We start from the raw sequence: 21571 nt of genomic DNA, 5'->3' as shown, positions 1-21571 counted from the left end.
TTCTTTTTCCCCCCACCCCAATCCCCTTATTTGCAGGTTGTTTCCATCTGTGGAATTTCCTCTCTGCTGGTGCTACTGAAGCCCCAGGAAGAGGCTGAGTTCCATCAAGTGCCCCCCAAACCCATTTCTCTTGGCATCTACTGCCTTCCTGCGATTTCTTCTCAACATGGGAGCATTTCCCTGCCATTGCCCATCAGTTCCACACAAAAAAGCCTCGTTGCCCTGAGCTTTCTCTCACCTCTTTACTCTTCCACCCAGACTTGGTGTCCCCCTCGATTTATATCCCTTTTTATTCTTTATAGCCCTCTTTGTATTCTATAGAATATCTGTGGGGTTTGTAAGGCACTCCAAGCAGTTTGAGAGTTCCAGAGCACTTGTAGGGATATTAATTGTCCTGAGTTCTTCCTCAGAAGGGGATGGAAATGCTATCACAAGGTTTAAATAAGCCAGCACACTGAGATACCTTTCCAAATGTCTCTGGAATAGTTTATTTTCAGGCCCTTAATGAGAAAATCAGATACACAGAATCTGACTTTGTTTCTCTGGCCTTGGCAGGGTGTGGGAAATGGATTCTCCTAAGCCCCATTCCCTGGAAATCGTGCTCCAGCCTGGATCCTCCCCCCTGCAGGTACAATCAGCATCTCTAACCAGCTTTAGAGCTGCCTGTGGCTAAAGATAACACGGTCAGAGATTCTCAGTCTCACACTTGGTGATCTCTCCTTCCATCTGTCTGCTCACAACTTCCTGTTAAGACACAAGGCCTGGCCAGTTACTCCTGGCTCAGAATTCTGCAGGGTTATTTCCACTTCTGAAATGGAAATTAAGGGGCTGGCCCAGGATCCAAGTGTGGATTTGAATTTCAGACTTCCTGAAGTTCAGGAGCGTCCTGACTTTGTTCTCATTTAGCCCACAGTGACGTGGGACAACTTTGCCTGCTGGTTTTCAGAAACCTGAGGCTGCAGATAAGAACATTTGTAAAACTCAGGGGTTGATTTAGGTATTTCATATCCCAGGATAATCCCAAGGATGTACAAGACCTGAGTTTCAGAGCTCATAACCCTCTCTCAACTCCTTCAGAAAGCAGATGGAGATGTTCAGCTCCTGGAAAAATCACCCTCTCTGGACACAGAGCTGGAAAAATCATCCTCCCTGGATCTCCTCTGCCTCGGGGTTGTGTTTGAGGCACAGGCAGGAGGGAGGACAGCAAAGGGGGTGCTGGTGTCAGCTACTTGAGAGCTACTTGAGAGAGGACTTTGATCCCCAGGGCTGACGACTGAACACCTTCTTGGAGGAGCCAAGCACTTCACAGAGCGTTTTATTTGCCTCTTATGTAACATAAGGCACAGAGGGCAGTGCTGGAGGGATGGCAGAGCACAGCCATGCACTGCTGCTTGCTGAAAACTAAGATATTCCCTGCTCCCAGCTCAAGAAATGATGCCTGAAGGTGCTGAGTGATCACAGAGCAGGCTGAAGTGCCCCCCAGGCTGCAGAGTCTCAAAGATGGGCCTGGAAGGATCTAAAGGAAGCAACAGGATAAAAGCTTTGACCTCAGCAAAGCAGAAAATGATTTGTGACCAGAGCCAGCACAGCTTTAACCCTCTGAGGACTCAAGGCTGTATGGAAAAGAGCCCAGCCCTGTGGCTGCAGGTGGACCTCTTGTTGAGAGGTGGTTCCCAGGGGCATTCCAAGGGCAGGCATCCATGGGAACTGTGGGAAGAGCCCCTTAAACAGAGCAGGAGAGTGAGTCAATTCCCCACTGCACAGCCTCGTTCCAACAATGTGGCAGTGCTGAAAACCTTCCAGATAAACTCTGCCTAAAATGCCCATCAGCAGAGCGTAAATGGGAGTTTATTTTCCAGTCAAGCCTTCAGCTGCTTCCTACAGAAATCCAAAGCCATCCCAACCTTTTGTGTGGAGAGCTGCAAACCAGTGGGAGCTGTGACAGCTGCCCAGCACTCTGCTGAGCATGAATAAACATGTGCCTCGTTATCTGACTGTGCCTTCCTGGCTGCTGGGCGGGATAAGGAGCGCAGGTTTTTCCCCCCTGAAGCAGAAATCCGTGTTTCCACAGAAATCCATGTTTCCACTGAAATCCATGTTTCCACAGAAATCCGTGTTTCCACTGAAATCCATGCATCCCTCCTCATGGATCACAAAGGGACACATCATCACCTGCTTGGTGTAAAAGGAAACACCCTGAGAACTGATGGGGAGTTACAGAGAGCAAGAGGGAATTCCCAACAGGCTTGTGAGACTATTCCAGGAGCTATTCCCGTGGCAATGGGAGGCTGTGGAGGGAACCGATCCAAGGGCACGTCCTGAGAACAGGACAAAGCCAAATCCCTTCAAAGCAGCCACGTTTGAAACCCCAGCTGATAGAGGGAGCTCATGTTGCACTGGCAGCACAGAGTGGGGGTTTCCTGATCACACAGGCAGGATCAGCGGGGCAGGAGATCATTTAAGGGAAGAGTAAAAGCACAAGGAAAAGCACAAGGCGTGAGAGGGATGACTTCTGGGTGTCCTGGGCCAACATCTTGGGCAAAGAGCTGGCACAAAACCACACCCAGCTTTGGATCACCTGCAGCACAAACCATCAGGCTGTTGTCACCCTGCCAGGACAAAGGCAGGGATCACTCCAGACCTTTGGCTCCCTGGCAGAGTTGATAATTGAGCTCTGCATGGAAAAGGCTTCCTGGATCCCTGACTCAGCCACTGCTATCCAGACCAGTCATGTTTTCCCAGACTTGGGATTGGAAATTGCACTCTAACCTTGGGAACACCTTCCCCACAGCTACATGAAGAACAAGCCTGGAGGCCCTTGGAAATCCAGCAGTGTGCAAGCCCTGCAGACTTCCACACATCCCACCTTTCCACAGGGGTGCAGCTGATTTATCCCTGACAACCCAGAGCTGCAGCAAGGAGATGTTCCTGGCTTTGTTCTGCCAAGGGGGAGCAACGGAAGGGAGAGGTTCTGGAACACACAGGAGGGCAGGAACTGTGACAGAGGAAGGAGCTGCTTTTGCCTTTCTAGGCCCAGGACAAAGTTTCCCACCACAGGCTAATCCTTGACTTCATGGGGTGGGAGTAAAGCCAGAGCTGAGCGCTCTGCAAATCCCATCACAACGTTCCCTCCACTTGGATGTTTAATGGTGTTCACGTCCCCAGTGAAGATGTGCTTGGTACAGCCAAAGAAAACCCCACCAGCACCCTTTGAAGGAGAAATTAAATGCTTCATTAATTCAGAAATGGTTGGGATTGCAAATCAGAACCAGAACGTACAGGTCTACAGGCAAGATTAGTAATAATTCATGAGCAAAACGTTGTGTTTATGCAACACTAAGGATGAGATTTTAATTGCTTATTACTCTAATTGATTTCATTCAGTTGTTATGGCAACTTTCTCCTTTTAGTGGGTGCACTACAGGGGCTTAGGCCACAAAGCACAGCCACAGCTGCAATGTGCATTTGAAAACAAATAATTCTCATTAGCCACCCAGTATTCACTGATCCACATTTTGCTGGGCTTCAAAGCTGTGACAGCCAAGTGGGATCCAGAGAATAACTCACTCACCTGTTAGTCCAAGAAAAGATGATGAGGCAGCCCTGATGTTCCCAGCAGCTGCTCCCTTTGCTCTGTGCTTCAGCCTGTCATGCCACAGCCAAGCACAGAGTGCTGACAGGAACATCCTTCTTATTCCATCAGAAAAAAGAGGGGAGCTGTTAAAGACCAGGGTCTGAGCACACTGACTGATCTGTTCTGAGTGGTTTAGTGCTCTGTGTCACTTGTTATATGTCATGGAGCTGTGGGGAAGTCAAGCTCCCTGTTTAAAAGGCCATTACCATTATTTAATTATGGAATGACAATTTGCCAGGAGCAGAAGTGGCTGCGCTGCTGATCCCCTGTGGCCACTCCAGCCACAGGAGAGCTGGAGGATTACATACCAAGATCCTCTCAGAAAGCCATCTGAACCCTCAGCTCCACACTTCCAACAGGGAATCCCATCCCAGAACCAGACACATCCCAGGGCATGGCCTCCCCACAGCAACAGGCACTCTGAGCCCCCCAAACCAGACTTACTGACAAGGCACTTGTGAAAACGAGCCCGTAGTCCAGCTCTGGAGACTGCAAAGATTTCCAAGCCCCACCACGTGGTACATGCAAGCCCCAAAGAGCATTTCAAAGCTGGGCACTCCTCTGCTACCAGAGACAAGCAAAACAACCCCCCAAAGCCCCGTTCTTTGAAGGAAATCAGGCAAACCCTCCTGGGAGGGACCCACAGCCATCCCACCCCGCAAAATCAAAGCCAAGCCTAAATCATCAAACCACATGACGAAACCTAAATTATCACCACAGAAGTGGAGCCTGACAACATTCTGCCAAGCCAGGAAGAACTTAAAAAGGGGCTGAATGGCACACCTCATGCTCTATTGATGTCCCAAGCTGTGCAAGCCCAAGGGTGTTGTTGCCCAGGGCTCCCCACCCCGAGCCCACCCACGCAGCGCACGCGCCCCGAGCCCGGTGGGCAGCTTTGAAGTGGGGGCTGAGCACATCTTTCATGTTCAAAGCACTCACAGCACACAGAGAGCAACCAGCACTCTGCAAACCTGGAGCTCTGCAAGCACCGGCAAGGGGAGCAGCTCCATCCCATACACAGCTCTCTGTTTTCAACCAGGAGGGATCATAGAATCATAGAACAGAATCACAGAATGGATTGGGTTGGAAAAGCCCTCCGAGATCATCAAGTCCAACCCTTGGTCCAACTCCAGTCCCTTTACCAGATCATGGCACTCAGTGCCACGGCCAAGCTCAGCTGAAAAACCTCCAGGGATGGGGAATCCACCCCCTCTCTGGGCAGCCCATTCCAATCCCTGAGCACTCTCTCTGCAAAGAATTTTTTTCTGATCTCCAACTTCAATTTCCCCTGGCAGAGCTAGAGCCCATCATGCCCCCTTGTCCTATTGCTGAGTGCCTGGGAGAAGAGACCAACCCCCACCTGGCCAGAACTTCCCTTCAGGCAGTTCCAGACAGTGCTGAGGTCACCTCTGAGCCTCCTCTTCTCCAGGCTGAACACCCCCAGCTCCCTCAGCCTCTCCCCACAGCACTTGTGCTCCAGTCCCTTCTCCAGCCTCACTGAGCTCTCACACAGCTCCTCGTGCTGTAACCTGCTGCACGTGGCAATGAGAACTCCTGCAGTGTGCCCCTGTATTTAAAATAAATTAAAAAAACAGCTATGCAAGGCCAGGAAGAAAACAAAAGTAAATGTTGTTACACTCAGATATCCTGTGTGATAGGACAAGGGGGCACGATGGGCTCAAGCTCTGCCAGGGGAAACTGAAGTTGGAGATCAGAAAAAACTTCTTTGCAGAGAGAGTGCTCAGGGATTGGAATGGGCTGCCCAGAGAGGGGGTGGATTCCTCATCCCTGGAGGTTTTTAAACTGAGCTTGGCCGTGGCACTGAGTGCCATGATCTGGTAAAGGGACTGGAGTTGGACCAAGGGTTGGACTTGATGATCTGGGAGGTCTTTTCCAACCCAATCCATTCTATGAATCTCTGATCCCTCGGAACATCCAGGGCAGGATTTCCCTTGGCAGACGGGACTCCCATCAGTGCTGCCGTGTCTCCTGCTTTGCCAGCACTCCTGGGGAAGCTGGAATGCAGCTGCAGGATCTGACACCCTGCACAGCCCTGAAAAAGGAAGCCAAAAGCCTCAAGGAACCAGCCACCACTCAGCAGATAACAAATACAGCACGTGGTTTATTTTTGTTCTCAACTGAAACAAGACTCGGTAGGTTCCTCACCCAAGGACTCCTGAAGGGAGCAGAGACTTGCAGCAAGAAGTCTTCAGAGGTACAGTATTTATATCATACAGAGTACACAATAAATTACTATCTACATGCCACAGACCTACAAAAAGTTACATACAATGTAAAAAAATACAGTATTTTCTGCTCGTTTTTTTCGTTTTAAATTTTTTTTCTGTACATTTTTTAAATTTACATTTTCATATACATTTTTTGTAAACTATTTTTTTGTGTGTGTGTGAGTTTTTAGAAAACTGAAATCACATAACAGTTATGGACTTACACAGCATCACTCTCACCTTTCTAAAGCAACACTTGCACCTACGGAACAGCTTTTAAGCTTGTTTGCTCCTTCATTTCTACTTTGGCACCACCACAACCTCACAGTTTTATTCTGGGCTCATTGAATCTGCTCCTGCCACATTCTCCCCGTGAAGAAACACCATCAACACTTCACTTTGTGCTTTGATCACAAGATCCAGAGGAGAAACCGTTCCATGAACTACTTCACCATCACACTGAGCTGCTATCACTGCATAATACCAAGTTCTCCTGCACTAACTGCTTCACATCAGCATGCAAACAAGTCTGAGTCTGACTCAATCAATAACATGAATATACTGAAAAACAACTACAAGGTTAAATATTCAAAGGAATGTAGACTTAGCAAGGGTTACCATGTTAAGAAGCCTAAGCTAAGAGCATGGACTGGCATGGGAGGATTTGAAACACACTGAAGTGTACAAGGTGAATTCAGTGTAAAAACAGCTGTAGCAAAGGAAACATGAAGTTACTCCTGGCCACACACTTGGGACTGTCTCTTAGTGAGGACTGTGTTGACCAGAAACCTCCTGCTTACCACACATACTCCTGGTGTGAAATAGGGATCCCTGAAGTTTATAAAAAAGCCAAGCTTCAAAAATTGCTACTTGCAGTACACAACTCAAGACCCTGCTGAAAAGGAAAAGCTGCTTCAGTGTTTGGCCCATTGGAGAGTAAACCACTCCAGCCTGGCCCCAGGTACACACACCATTCCACAAAACCTCCTCAGCCAGCTGGATCTAATCCCAAACCAACAGCAAGGAGTGGAGGTGCCCTCAGGAGGGACTCCAGCCCAGCCTCCTGCTCAAAGCAGGGTCAAAGCTGAACTCCAGCCAAGCTTGGGGGTTTGTCATGTCCAATCCCGGGAACGTCCCAGGACAAGGACTGCACAGCCCTCCTGGGCCACTCCCAGGCCTGGCTGTCCCCATGGAGCACATCCTGCTGTTAACCCAGAGCTCCACACTGGAATTTCAGGCAGGCCTCTCACTCTTGCTCCCCAACTTCTCAGTCAAGACCCTGAAGGAACTCACATGTCAAGCTGCTGGGAGTTTTGGGCCACCAGGTACAGGACTACATTCATGGCTACTGACAAGAGAACTATACAAGAACTACATTTTTTTTTGCTGATCTGGGGACCTGAAAGTATTTTTTTTAATTCCTTAAAATTACAAGAAGAAAAACCAAGGCAGGCATTCAAAGCATTGATACACCACAGCACCTCTTTGCCTTAATACAGTTTACAGATTACCACCTCATTTTTATTGCCAAAAGACTACGGTGCATTGAAAACCTCAACCTAAGACAGTCCAGACTTAATGCTAAGACAGACAGCCCTGAGTCTGCCACTTGGGTTTCTGTTTGAGCTCGAAGAAGAAGGTGCCTTCCAGATCACTGAGGGGAGAACTGCTCAGGCTTTCCTCTCCACTGCTCATGTCCTCACAGGAGTCTCCACTGGAAGGAACACAGTGGGAAAGGTCATTGTAACACAGCCTACTGAGACAGGGCTGCCATGCACACCCCAGGGAAAGGAGAACCCCCAGCTGGTTATGCAGGTGGTGTGATATTACCAACCTCTCATTGCCATTGAAACACCCCCCCTCAGGAATGGTTGGCAGCTCAGGAACGCTGTAGTAGCTGTTCTGGAGGGTCTGGGCCGTCCGTCTGGACACAATCCACACCAGCTTGGTGTGGTCAGGCTTGCAGCACTCGGGGGAGGAGTAATCTGCCAGGCATTTGGAGACCAGCTCCCTCCAGTAGAGCAGGTCACTGTCACTGATCTGGAAAGAGGAAAGCAAAGGAGTGACTGTTACACAGGGCTCCAAAGATAACCCCTCCCTCCAGCTCCCCTCCTTGGAAACAGCACCAGTCGAGAGGGTGAGTCATAACTGCGATACCTTCGTCAAAGTTGCTTTTGAAGGTGAACTCCTACCAACTCCTACACACCTCACAGACAAGGCCATGCTCAAGTCTGAGTGACAGTTTGCCTGTCAGTTGTTAACACTTTCCTTATCACTTCCAAAGAAATGACACTGAGATTATTCCATCTTATAATGGAGTGAAAAAATCTTAAGATTCTTTTTAAAATGGAATAATACTGTACCGTAAGAAACTACTTCCATCCCTGGAGAAACTGAGGTTGTTCAGTTGTTGTTCACACCCAAGCACCCTCTGGATGAAAAACCTCTCCCCAGTATCCATCCTAAACCTCCCTGACAGCTCCATGCTGTTCCCTCAGGTCCAGTTATTCAGGCAAAAAGAATAACCCCCCCAGCAGCCCCACAAACAGACTGGAAGGTTCTCCACAACACACAGCCAGAGCTGTGCAGGTTCAGTCAGCTGCCTGTCAAAGCACTGGCTCAGCAGTTCTCCTGGGTTTATACATTTAAGCCCTTTTTTTAGTTACTTCCTTCAGCTGATGCCAAACTGAAGCTGTAAAGACACATTTAGGGACCCTTTTAATGGGTCCCTTGAATGTGCCTTCATCCCTCACTAAGTGCCAGCCCCAACAGCTGAGAAACAATGCCCTGAAAATACTGACCTTGGAATGCTTCTGAACACGCAGAAGGATCTCCAGCAGCTCAACAGATTTCAGCATCTGAACTTCCAGAGTGAGAAGGCACAAGGCCAGGACAGATGGCTACAAGGACAAGAGAACAGCACTCAGTGGAACAGCAATCACAAACCTACCCAGGAGTTCAGCAAAGCTCCTTGTGCTTACTTTTGCTTTAGAGAAGACTAGACGGCAGTTGCAAGCTTTCAACTGTGCTTCCAACTTGTCCAGATTCAACACTTCTTTCCTGGGAGACACCCAAGAGGAGAAGGAGGTGGATCAACAGGGATTCCCTCGTCAGGATGTAAAAACAAAGGAGCTGCCTCCTCGCAGCCAGCGCTGCGATCATTTAGGAGGGAACTGAGGGAGCAAAAGGGCTCAGCCAGCCCCCACAGCACTCACCTTTCTGAGGTATGACAGAGTACAATAGTATGGTACAAGTGCAAGAAGGTTAAGGCAGTAGTAGCTTTAAATTCAAAGTGCAACTTTTCTGAAATTATCTTTTCCATCCGTTTCAGGTCGGACACAGTGCATTTACATTGGCTGATGCGGATCATCTCGTGAGCAGGGGGGACATTGCACTCCTCTTCCACCACACGGGCAGCCAGCTGGATACAGCAAACCCCAATGCAGGACAAGTGCTTTGGCTTCACCTGCAAGAGCAGAGCAGCACTGGGAACACTCCTCCCCACTGACATGGTGAGCAAACAGCACCAGTGCCTGCAATCTTCACACAGAGAGCAGCACTGGGAACACTCCCCACTGACACTGTGAGTGAACAGCACCAGTGCCTGCAATCTTCACACAGAGAGCAGAGCAGCACTAGGAACACTCCTCCCCACTGACATGGTGAGTGAACAGCACCAGTGCCTGCAATCTTCACACAGAGAGCAGAGCAGCACTGGGAACACTCCTCCCCACTGACACTGTGAGTGAACAGCACCAGTGCCTGCAATCTTCACACAGAGAGCAGAGCAGCACTAGGAACACTCCTCCCCACTGACATGGTGAGTGAACAGCACCAGTGCCTGCAATCTTCACACAGATTTGCTTATCTCCACCAAACCCGGTGTCAGGCAGCTCCTCCACCTCCCCCAGTCAGCCCCAGTTCCCCCAGTGCAGCTGGAGCACGGCCCAGCTGGCAGAGCCCACCGACCTGCCCGGGCACAGGAGGTGCAGTCCGGCAGCTGAGCGGCCTCTGCTCGGGCTGTTGCGCATCACCAGGCACAGGAAGGCGGTGAGAGCTGTAACTCCTCCCGCCTCCGAGGGGCAGCGCTCACCCACCCGCACCGACAGCCCTCACAGATCCAGTCTGAGCCTGTTCCAGGCAGCCCCAGCCCTCCCAACTCGCTCCTGCCTCTGCTCTGCTCTCCCATCTGTCTGAAGCCACCTGGACGGACCACAAACCAGTCGCAACTTCGGTTGTTCTGCCCATTTAACAAAGGGAAGCTGCTTTAGGCTCAGATTTCCTGCCTTAAAGCAGCACCAACATGACAAAAACAACCAGGAAATCATCCCTTGGTATCAGTTCCAGAGCTAAGCTCAGCTTTAGCACAGCACCCAGAGACAAACAGCTCTGCTCTTCTTAATTCCTCCTTTCTCAGACAGCTCCGTGGTGCAGGTCACAGGCTTATCAGAGGCCTTGGAGGTAACAACTGATCTCCAGGGCTCCAAAGGAGGCTGCAGAACTGCTGCTAGCACAGAATGCATCAACACCCACACTTCTACCTTCATAAGAGCCAGGAATCTGTCCAGGATGTTGACAGCCAAAACAAACGTTTCGGTTGCAAACCCAAAGAAGTTGGTCAGACTCCAAAGATCTTCCACCTTGGCGTTCCTTTGTCTTGGACACAGAGTGTTTTCATTCTAGGGCAAGAGAGACAAAGTCAGGATTATTCTGTGCCAGCTGCAAAGACTCTGAGCACTCACTCCCTAAGTCATCTTTTAGTTAGATCAAGCTATTTTTTCCTTAAATACTTAACTTAAAAAATATTTAGGCACTTGAGATCCAACTCAGACCCAAGGTACAGAGGTCGCAGCCAGGTCCTGAGTCTCACCCAGCACAACCACATTTCCAACTCTTATTTAAAGACATTTACGACTTATTTACCAAGTGCAGGCATACACAGTGGCTCCTGACCTTAGAGATGACCACACAGCTCTCTGCCTGCATGTCAATATTTAAGCAACAACAGCTCTGCTTTCACAACAAACAGGCAGACTCGTTCCAGCCATTTGTTTTTGTTAAACATTAAGGCCCGTCCCAAAAAAACCCCTCCCAAGCACCCGAAGGAACAAAAGCCTGCCCTGAACCGGGTAAGGAACTTTGGTCGTTAATGTGGAGATGTTTATGGGCAATTCACATTTTGCTGTTAAAGCACTGAGCGTTCCTGGCCTCCTTTCCCCAGATCTCGGTGATGAAGAGCTGCTGGACATAAAACCTGCCCTGCAGCGGCAGAAGAAACCCTGATGAAAACAATACAGAACCTCTTGCCTCCGTGCTCGCTCTGAACTTAAAACAATAAATATTAACCGCCTAAATATTCGGCTTGCCCTGTAGGTCCCAGCCCTTGGACCACGCAACGTTGACACCTACAAATTAAAGCAGAGTTAAAACAAAAGGCGAGCGGCTTACAAAGTGAAAAGAATTAACTTCGCGCAGTTAACGCACGTCCACTACTGGATCGAATTTTCTTTAAAAACACGCGTTTTCTGCCCTGAGGCGTCGCCCCCCCCCGCTCCCAGCCCACCTGCCCGGGCCCCTCACGCACCTCGGCGGCGGCCTCGATGAGGCTGAGCCCCTTCTCGCGGGGCTGGAACCGCCCCTCCAGCTCCAGGTGGAGGTTCAGCTGCTTGAACAGCCACAGCGCCTCGCTGCTCATCTTCCCCTTCCCCCGCACCCGGCAAACAAAAGCGACCCCGCGGGCCAGGGGGCACCGGGCCCCCCCCGCGGCCCTTCAGCGCTCGGGGAGGGCGAGGCGAGCCCGGCGCCCGTCACCGCGCGGACGGGGTTGGGCTCGGCCGCTGGCCCCGCATCCAGGCAGGGCGGCCTGGACTCCCGCGGGGAGTCACGGCACCGTCACCACCGCACCATCACCACGGCAGCCCCCGAGCAGTCCCGCCCGCCGCCGCCCGGCCCCGCTCCAAGATGGCGGCGCCGCGGTCCCGCCCACGCCTTTTGTTGTCCCGCGCGGAGCGATCCCCGCTGGTGAGGCGGCGCACGGAGAACAAATAGTCCGCCTGCAGCCGCAGGGCCCGGCGCTGCCCCGAGGGCGCCCGGTGGCCCGGGAAGGGCGCGGCAGCCCCGCGGCGCTGCGGGTCGGCGGGGAGCGGGCCGGCACCGCGCTGCTCCGCGGCCACGGGGGGGCCGCGCGGAGGGACACGGGGACAGGACGCGTCACGCCTTTAAAGGGACGCCAGCGGCGCCTCACCCGGTTTGAAAAGACCGCCCAAACCCTCGCGCGCTCTGATTGGTCCGCGCTGCCCCCTGCGGAGGGGGGCGTGTTGTTTACCGACGGTGATTGGCCGCCGGACGAGGTCGGGTCTCTCCTGATTGGTCAGCCGAGCTCTGCCTCTGCCCCGCCCACAGCTCCGGGCCCTGGCAACCGTGAGGCGATGGGGGGGACGGCGGACCTGCCCGTCCCACGGCGCTCCCGTGTCGCGACAGGCCCGGACCCTCCTTCCCACGGCGCTCCCGTGTCGCGACAGACCCGGACACGCCTGTCCCATGGCGCTCCCGTGTCGCGACAGGCCCGGACCCTCCTTCCCACGGCGCTCGTGTGTCGCGACAGGCCCGGACACGCCCGTCTACGGCGCTTCCGTGTCGCGACAGGCCCGGACCCTCCTTCCCACGACGCTCCCGTGTCGCGACAGACCCGGACACGCCTGTCCCATGGCGCTCCCGTGTCGCGACAGGCCCGGACCCTCCTTCCCACGGCGCTCGTGTGTCGCGACAAACACGGACCCGCACGTCCCACGGCGTTTGTGTGTCGCGACGTACCCGGACACACCTTCCCACAGCACGCCCCTGTCGCGACAGCAGCGAAGGGAACGTCTGTGGGCCCCTCCTCATGCTGTTCCTGGAGGGTTCCAAGCACCACTCTGGAACTGAGCCCCGCCGTGCTCTGCTCCAATGGCCGGGGCTGTGCAGGGCCTGCTGTTCCCGAGGCCCTCGGGATGAGCGCCCCAAGCGCCGCTTCCCGCGGGGGGCACGCACGGCTCGATGTGCCGGGAAGGAGAGGCTGGACCGACCCCTGAGCCAGAGGCTGCAGCAAAGCCCACCCAGATGGACGCGAACCAACCACGGTCTGGAGGGTTTGTGGGGCGGCCCTGCCGTGCTCGGGCCCAAAGAGGGGTGAGTGTCCCAGCACAGACCCAAAGCTCAGCCATGGGTGGGTCTGTGCACACCAGGGACACAAGGCTGGGGAGGTGACTCTGACAGACTGGCATTGGGTTTGATCGGGGAAGCTTCCGCAGCTCTAACAAAGTGTTTAGGAAATGTCGCCGTCTGGAGAAGCAAATCCGCCTTCTCCTCCTGCGAGCCGTCGGCAACGCTGCTCTGCCAAGCTCTATTTCGAGGCACAGGCGCTGTCTGCGCTGCCAGCGATCGTGGCCAACACTTCCTCCAGGTTTATTTGCATGCCAAGCGCTCCGAGATTCCTGCAAACACGCACGACTTTTCCTCAGGGTGTTCCTGACAGGGCCAGCGCTCCTGGAGGTGCCACCAGCTCCACTGAGCGTCCCTCCCCTCACACAACAAATGAACAGACACACTGGATGATTTGGGGGACACAAAAGCCTTTTCAGCTCCTGTGGATGTGCTCCAGTTTGAGCAATTGTTAATTGTTAACCATTATTAATGGAACTGACTTCCAGCCCGTTCTGTGGAGTGACATCATCCAGGTGAGGTTTACAGGACGAGGCTCTTGGCTCCAGGCTTTGTTATCCAACTGCCCTGGGCAGTCTCTCCATTTTTCCCCCCTCACGTTCTGAAGTGTATGTTGCCACCACAGAGATGGAGTACAGATGTTCTTCCTCCTCTGACTGCTGTAGGAAGGTCCCAGTTTACCTAAAGGACAGAAAAGGTTCATTTTGCAAGCACAGAGCATGACAGCTCTAAAAATATCAATTCCAACACCTACCTGAACACACAGATTGCTTTGCCTTTACTAATTTAAACCTAACAGAACACACTGAAAAATTATCCTTTAATACATCATGTAACCTGAGGGGGGAAATCTCTTCCCAGAGAGGTAAGGTAGGAGGCAAGGATCCCTGCCCCATCTTTGTTCCTCAGGAATTAACTCAATTGTTGCAAACAGGTGAGGAGAAACCCACCCCTCAGCAAGGATCCTTCCTGGGAGTGATGGACTCCAGCTTGGGGATTAAAACCAGGGATCAAAACCAGCTCCCTGTGCTGTCTGGACCTGGCACAACAATGGAGTGTTGTGGGCAAAGGAGGAGCCGTGGTAAGGTCAGGAAACAAAACCTATTGTTGTTTTCTTTTCTTCCCTTATGCAAGAAATAATTTCCCTTCACTGTGACGTTTATTTGGGATCCAGGGCAGTGTGAAGGAGAGGGGGAAATGAGAAGTGTTTCCACTATTCCAAGGAAACACAATTGAACTGTTCTCTCACATGCTGTGCTTTACAGAGCAGCAAGTCCTTCCTGCCATTCCTTGGGAACCTAAAGATCCATGTCCCATTAATTTGGGATTATTTAACCAGCTAAACTATCCTGCAGTGTCGCTTGGCAAAACTAGTCCTGCCATGTCTGCAGGGCAGTTCCTTGGGAATGTTTCTGGCTGGCTGAGAGCTGTGGATTGAGTGACAGGGGAGGGTACAGGGGTGCTGATTGGGCCTTGTGGCACGTGGATTTCCACACCAGACCAGGATTGCAGCCTTCCTGATTAAGGGACACAGAGTAATTAACGCTCCAGACACAAGCAGTCTGTCCACTCTGGACACCCACGGAAGGAAAACAGGGGGCACTTGGAGCAACAATTCCTGTGAGCCACTTAACCAAAGAGCTCCACACAATTAACAGCCACTAATTAATGCAAGTGCTCCACTGCTGTCCCCTTATTCCAGTAGGAAGGGCAGCACCAGTGCTGGGAACTGGAAGGCAGGAGTCACAAAGTAGCATTTTTATACCAAAATGCACATATTAGAAAACACACACAAAGGCTGCATGGGTTTGTACATGTACACACAACTCTATACCTGTATCTGAGAAACAGTTTGCAGATTCTGTTGCTTTTAGAAGCAGTGAGACCAGTGCCTGGGGGTAAAAACTACCAAAAGCCTTTGCATGGGCTTCCCCTCTCCAGGCCCTTTGGGAGGGAACAAATCTGGGAGCTGAAACAATCCAGAAACCTGTCAGAACTTCAAACCTTGTTCCCCAGGCAGCAGCCCCCAGGGGAAAGTGGCATTTGATCCTCTAGGAGCAATGTCCTCACTGGAACAGCTCCTGGCTGGCCACAGGAGTGTAATTCCACACCCCTCACCTCGAGCTCAGCCAGCATAAATAAAGGAATTTATTCAGATTTATTACATGCTGCCCACAAGACTAAAGGAGAGCCAGGCTCCCCTGTAAAGAAATAATATAAATAGGAGGTTGGTGTTGGGAAGAGGTTCACTGGCCACAGGGACAATGAAGAGTCTGTCGCTCCCACAGACCACGCCCTGAGTTCCAAACAGCTCTGGGAATAAGGAAGGGAGAGGGCAGAAAAGAGAAACTCAGCTTGCTTGCTCAGGAAACTTAGAGCAGAAAGTATTTTGAGCTGACAAGACCCAAACACAAATCAATGGATGCTTAAGAAGTTTAGGATGGACTGTAGGTTTTAATTTAAATAAATGGGCCACATACTTTGCTTACTGAAAATAAAAGTGCCTTTTTCCATAAGTACAGCTGCACCACAGTCCTGGGGCAAGGTCCCAAGGGGAGAGAAATCCCAAAACCTACCAGATAATGTTTTTATTCCCAGTAGCTGTCAGAGAAGTTGTAAAACACAGCTAAAAATCAAACTGCAAGTCATGAAGGAAATTCCAAGTCTCCCCTGACACAAAAGGATTCTGTTCCAGAAATAACACCAAGGACAGGCCCCTGTCTATTATTTCCTGTCTCTGAGCGAGCCCATGTAGGGAAGCACAGAATTCCATGATCCCTGACACTAACAGAGAGCAAGGAAAAGGCTGGAAAACACCAGCTGGCTCTTTGGTGAGCCTGTGCTGGCATGAAGGCCTCTCTCTACACAGAGCTGGAAGGATCTAGAGCAAACAGCCAAGAGACCAGTGCAACCCATTCTCTCACCATCATCAGATCTGGTTTTGGAGGCTTTGAGAAGGGGAAGGGAAGGAGGAGTCTCCCCCCAGAGCAGTGCAAACCCTCACGTACAGACGGGCCAAGGGGAGGGGACTCGTGGTGACCTCAGCAGGGCCACGGCAAGAACACAATACCTGCAGTCTCCTCGCTCATGAGTGGCTGTTGCTGCCCCACCTGGCTCCAACTCCACTCTCGGGGCACTGAGGAAAAGGGAGGAAGCAGCAAAGACTCCAAAGCTGTGACACATTTCAGAACTCACCCAGTGACTGCAGTTATTATTCATGATTTCCACAGGGGGTGGGTGGGTTTAGGTGCCCCTTTGTCTCAGTCCTCCTGGATTCCCATCCCAGCTATTGCCACAAACCCATATTGCTCCTCCAAGCCTCTTCCAGCACCCCCTCTGCCTGTTTTTGGCCAACAATGCCCATTTCTGCAGGAGGACGTTGCAGGAGCCTTTGCTGGGCAGCTGGAGCTGCAGCCCCAGCCGGTCCTGCTGCCCCTGACACTGCTGGGCAGCAAAGGGAACCTTTCAGAAGCCAAGAGAGTGACGTGAAATGGCCACAATTTGCCTTCAGTGCAAGTTAAATTGTCTGAAAGGCAGCTGAGTGTTTCAATAGCCTCGTGCCTGCCCAAGCATGACCACAGAACCAGCACTTGGCTCCTTTAATCACCATTTGTTTCTGGAAGGTGCATTTAATTCACTGTGTATTTTTGTCACTTATTTTAAGTGGGTTCTTTTATTTAATTGACAGGATAATTCTAGGCAGGGTTGTGCTGAAGGCTTTGGAAAGGGTTTTTTTGGTGTGTTTTTTTCTTTAGAAAGGTGGTTGTGCATAATGTCAGGAGGTGTTTTCAAAATCACAGGGATTGTGCATAAATGGAATTTAAATTAGTTATTAAAAGTTAAACCAAGGGAAAAAAAAAAGCAAAGCAGTCACCTCTCTGACTGTAGAACCAGGCAGCTGCTGAGTGAAGTGATTTCCTAGGAAGAACTCAGTTATGAGGACTGGAAATGGATATAGTAAATTTATTTTATGATTTAACACATTCTCCAATTTAACATTCCATTCTCTGTAATTGGGATTCAGCTCTAAGAGGCCCAAAGTCCCACTGCATGAAGCATCCATGAGACAATATAAAGATACTTAGGGAACAAAACACTCCTTTTTCTCCTTTACCAGAGTTTCTGAAATCCTTGTATGTCTTGACTTCTTTGTGACAAAGTCCTTTACACTTTGCACAGGGAAAATCACTAATGAGAAATAAGAAATCATGTAAAGCTGTATATTCCTCCCTTTATCAGATTGTCACAGGTTTTCCCAACTGGAAATGGGAATAATTGAGCCCAGAGAAGTGGTTATTCCTACTCAAACACTGGAAGCTGAACTTGTGGAATTCTCATGGAGTCTGCTGGTCTTATTCCTGTGCCTGTAAGGAATATTCCAGCTTCCCTTGGCTTCCAAATGGCTGCCTTAGGCATTTCATGTCCATTGGTCCATTCCTGATTTCCCAATAATTTATACTTTGTTTCACAGATGAAAATGGCTCTGCCAACAGAGATGGACCAATTTCCACGCCCAGTCCCGCAGATGTTTCCCAAGGAGCAGCTGCAAGAACATTTCCAGCACAGTTCTGTCTCAAGCTACTGTATCCAGGCACGTTTCACTGACATTCCCTTGCCTCTTGCCAGAAGAAATAATTCAGATATTTATTCTCAGATGTACCAAACATGATCCTGAGCCACGGGGAAAAGCAAAAATCACTGTTGGAGGGCCATGAATGAGCCAAGGGAAAAGGCAGCTCTGGAGGTGGCACAGCAACCCCACACACTGTGCAAGGTGAGAAACCTTTTCAACTCACCCCCAGGACACAAAACACCCAGTTATTAATGATGTCTCCAGTGAAAGATAACTAACATGTCAGATAATTAACATGAGCAGAGAAAAGGAAGCAATTCTGATGTTCTGGAAGGGACAAGTGGAAGAAAACCTCTTTTAGGTGACCATAGAATCACAGAATGGATTGGGTTGGAAAAGACCTCCCAGATCATCAAGTCCAGCCCTTGATCCAACCCCACTGTGATCGGAGTGCCCTGGGTTGGTGATCACAGTGGGGTTGGATCAAAACGTGGTGGCTTCTCAGTGCCACATCCATAGAATGACAGAATCATAGAACGGGTTGGGTTGGAAAAGACCTCCGAGATCATCCAGTCCAACCCTTGGTCCAACTCCAGTCCCTTTACCAGATCATGGCACTCAGTGCCACGGCCAAGCTCAGCTGAAAAACCTCCAGGGATGGGGAATCCACCCCCTCTCTGGGCAGCCCATTCCAATCCCTGAGCACTCTCTCTGCAAACAATTTGTTTCTGATCTCCAACTTCAATTTCCCCTGGCAGAGCTTGAGCCCATCGTGCCCCCTTGTCCTATTGCTGAGTGCCTGGGAGAAGAGACCAACCCCCACCTGGCCACAACTTCCCTTCAGGCAGTTCCAGACAGTGCTGAGGTCACCTCTGAGCCTCCTCTTCTCCAGGCTGAACACCCCCAGCTCCCTCAGCCTCTCCCCACAGCACTTGTGCTCCAGTCCCTTCTCCAGCCTCGTTGCTCTTCTCTGGACCAGCCTATCATTGACACTGCCAGTCCTGAAAGGGTGGAACTGGGAATGCTGCTGAGGGGCAGGCACATTCCTCTCTGCTGGGGGTGTTCCTGTTGTGACAGGCATTCCTGACTAATCATCTGTTTTCTAGGAAGAATGATGGACTTACAGGAGCAACCCCTCAGGTGAAGGGACCCAGTCTGAGGTAACACTGTCACTAAATTAAATACATCTGGACTAGAACACGTTCCAGACAGTCACACAAACCAAAGGAAACAGCTGTTCTGGTTGAGAAAATTACATTATGGGGCTGTTTATACAGTCAAACTAAATCAGGTAAAAAGGTTAATTTAGTGCCTGCAGTTCTCCTCTCTGAATTAATCACTGAGGGAGGTGAGAGAGGTGCTTCACTTGCTAAATGTGAGCACGTATTCCCCAGCTCAGGATGAAAGCAGAACTGTGAGAAGCTCCGTGCTGGGAACAGATAGCCAGGGAATCTTGTGCAGCTCCAGCAGAAGGGGTTGTTTTCCTACTAAATAATTTAGATTCCTGCTGGTAGGAAGAGCAGGGTGGGAAGGGCTGCAAAGTCCTCGGAGGCCATGGAGAGGTTCCACTGGAGGTGACACTCCTGTAATTCTGCTGCTGCTGGTTTGAGGTCACAGCCTTTAAAAGCTGCAGTGGGAATCTACATTTCAGCTCAAAGAAATGAAGGAGTCTGCCTCTAGTTTCTTTTTTCCCTTTGCCACATATTCTTCAGAAAGACTGGATTATTTTTTTCCCAAGGGCAGCTAATTATTGCCTGTAAGAACAAGCACAGCCAATGTGCTCCTAAGGCAGAGCAGCCTGATAATTTGTATATTCTGATTTCCACACTTGGAAAGTCAACTTTCCATTGATTCATTCCTTTCACAAAGAAGGGTAAGATCTTTCAAAACTAACTAGTGATTTTGGATAGTTCATTTCTCACAGAGATCAGACAGTTCAGTGCTCAAACCCATTCCATTCCTTTGGGAGAGTTCCTGTGTGCTAATGATTTTTCTTCCTCCCTGGAAGCTGAGCAGAGCCTTGTCAAGTAATTCCACCATAAACCACATTTTTAGGATTCTCCTTGTTTCCTTCTGCTGCTTCTCCCAACATTCCACACTTGCAAACAAAGAAAATGGAGTTAAACTTTCTTTGCAACTTTTGGAAAACCAAGAAATCCTGAGACTCAGTTTCCTCTATTTTTTAAAGGTTTTGTCCTTTAGCCCAACATCAATATTGCTTCTCAAAGCCTGCTTGGATCATAGGTTAGCAATAAATATGGATAAGTTATGTAATGATTGGAGCCAAAGCACAAACACAGGGAAAACTCCAGGGAGAACTGTCACAGAGTGAACCCGACCAGCTAAACCCAAACAGGGGTTATTTTTACAACCCTGCCCCTTGGGATATTCAAATCCTTTACAAGCTATTTGAATGTGGCCTCCCACCCTGCCTGACAGGAGGGCAAAGCTCTCCTGGCTCTGAGGCTGCTCTCTCTGCACAGAGATTTGAGCCTTGTGCTGAACTCTGAGCACACCTGAGCTGGGTGGGAGTGAAAATCAGCCTTAACCTTTGCAGTCCTGGGTTTAACTGACTGGCCAAAAGTCACCCAGGGAGCAGCACTTGGGTCCCCAAAGCACCACAACACACCATCTGTTCTGTCCTCTGAAGGGTGTCCAAAGGTGGATAGAAATATCTCCTGCAAGGGTCCAACACAAACCATTCCATGATTCTGTCTAAGAATCACAGAATCATAGAATGGATTGGGTTGGAAAAGCCCTCTGAGATCATCAAGTCCAACCCTTGGTCCAACTCCAGTCCCTTTACCAGATCATGGCACTCAGTGCCACGGCCAAGCTCAGGTTAAAATTCTCTAGGGATGGGGAATCCACCCCCTCTCAGGGCAGCCCATTCCAATCCCTGAGACCTTCAAGCCCATCCAGTTCCATCCCTGCCACAGGCAGGGACACCTCCCACTGTCCCAGGGTGTTCACATCCCTGTCCAGCCTGGCCTGGGACACTCCCAGGGATGATGGGGCAGCCACAGCCTCTCTGGGCACCTGTGCCAGGGGTGGATTCCTTCCCAATATCCAAACTAAACCCACTACCTTGCACTTTGAAGCCATTACCCCTAATCCTGACACTGCAGGCCCTTCTAAACAGTCTCTCCACATTTCTTACACACTTTCTGGTGCTGAGGGGCCACAATTAGGTCACTCAAGCCTTTTCTTTTCCAGCTCCAACAACCCCAATGCACATGGACAGCTCATGTCCAGCCTCTCGTGCACAACCACCCCCAAGTCCTTCTTGTCAGGGCAAGATCCCTTTTCCACATATTGGGGTTTGGCTGTGAATCCCACGGCATCTCTTCTCCCTGCAACCAAAGTGTTCTTTCCCTTGGCTGACACAGCATTTGGAGACTTGCTCTGCTCCAAGACATCCACCTTTTGTCCAGGGCATCAATTCCCTTCACTCCAAACACCTGTGCATTGTTGGACAGTGGCTCTACTCCAGGTGTGCCTCATTCAAGGTCAGTTCTTGTTTCCAGGTTTAATATTCCCTCTTTCTGTCTCTCCCTGGACAAGCACACGGAATTCTCTCAGTCTCTTTCCCAGCAGTCTCCCTAAATCCTTTGGTTGTGGTCACTGCCACAAACTCCCAGTGGGAATTTGGAAAACCACCCCAGCTTCACAGACAAGACCCACAAGGATTGGAATGGAATTGTGCAAGGCAGATAAAATTCCAGCAGGACTTGCCCTTCTCTGCTCCTTCTCAGTTCTGAAAGTCATACTCTGTTCCAAGATGAAAATGGATAAAAAGGGGAGGGAGCAGCACAGGGCAGGCTTGGATTGCAAGAGGAAAAGTTGCTGCAGGAAAACCAGCCTTTCATTTCACTCCTATAATTTACTAGAGAAAGGGTTAAAAAAAGCTTGTGACAGATGAACTTTCAGCAAACT

General features: G+C 50.5%; 1 protein-coding gene across 1 annotated transcript; it reads right to left on the bottom strand.

The window, feature by feature from the left end:
• Positions 1-5736: 5736 nt before the first annotated feature.
• On the bottom strand, positions 5737-11835 carry CCNG2 (cyclin G2). The gene is made up of 7 exons (XM_071555367.1): positions 11447-11835; positions 10404-10541; positions 9078-9328; positions 8844-8922; positions 8664-8762; positions 7697-7902; positions 5737-7576 (listed from the first exon to the last, which is right to left on the bottom strand). The coding sequence occupies exons 1-7, from the start codon at positions 11555-11557 to the stop codon at positions 7444-7446; spliced, it is 1017 nt and encodes a 338-aa protein (XP_071411468.1). The 5' UTR covers positions 11558-11835; the 3' UTR covers positions 5737-7443.
• Between the last annotated feature and the right edge of the window lie 9736 nt (positions 11836-21571).

The sequence above is a fragment of the Pithys albifrons genome, chromosome 5 (genome assembly GCF_047495875.1).
Source record: "Pithys albifrons albifrons isolate INPA30051 chromosome 5, PitAlb_v1, whole genome shotgun sequence".
In the NCBI taxonomy this organism is placed as follows: domain Eukaryota; kingdom Metazoa; phylum Chordata; class Aves; order Passeriformes; family Thamnophilidae; genus Pithys; species Pithys albifrons.
The sequence above is the reverse complement of the archived record's forward strand: the minus strand, read 5'-3'. Positions and strand labels throughout refer to the sequence as shown.

Coding starts and splice junctions, on each gene's coding strand:
- CCNG2 (XM_071555367.1), bottom strand. CDS start 11,557: ATGAGCAGCGAGGCGCTGTGGCTGTTCAAGCAGCTGAACCTCCACCTG. Junction 10,542..11,446: donor TCATCGAGGCCGCCGCCGAG/GTGCGTGAGGGG, acceptor CTCTTGCCCTAG/AATGAAAACACTCTGTGTCC. Junction 9,329..10,403: donor GATTCCTGGCTCTTATGAAG/GTAGAAGTGTGG, acceptor CTGCTCTTGCAG/GTGAAGCCAAAGCACTTGTC.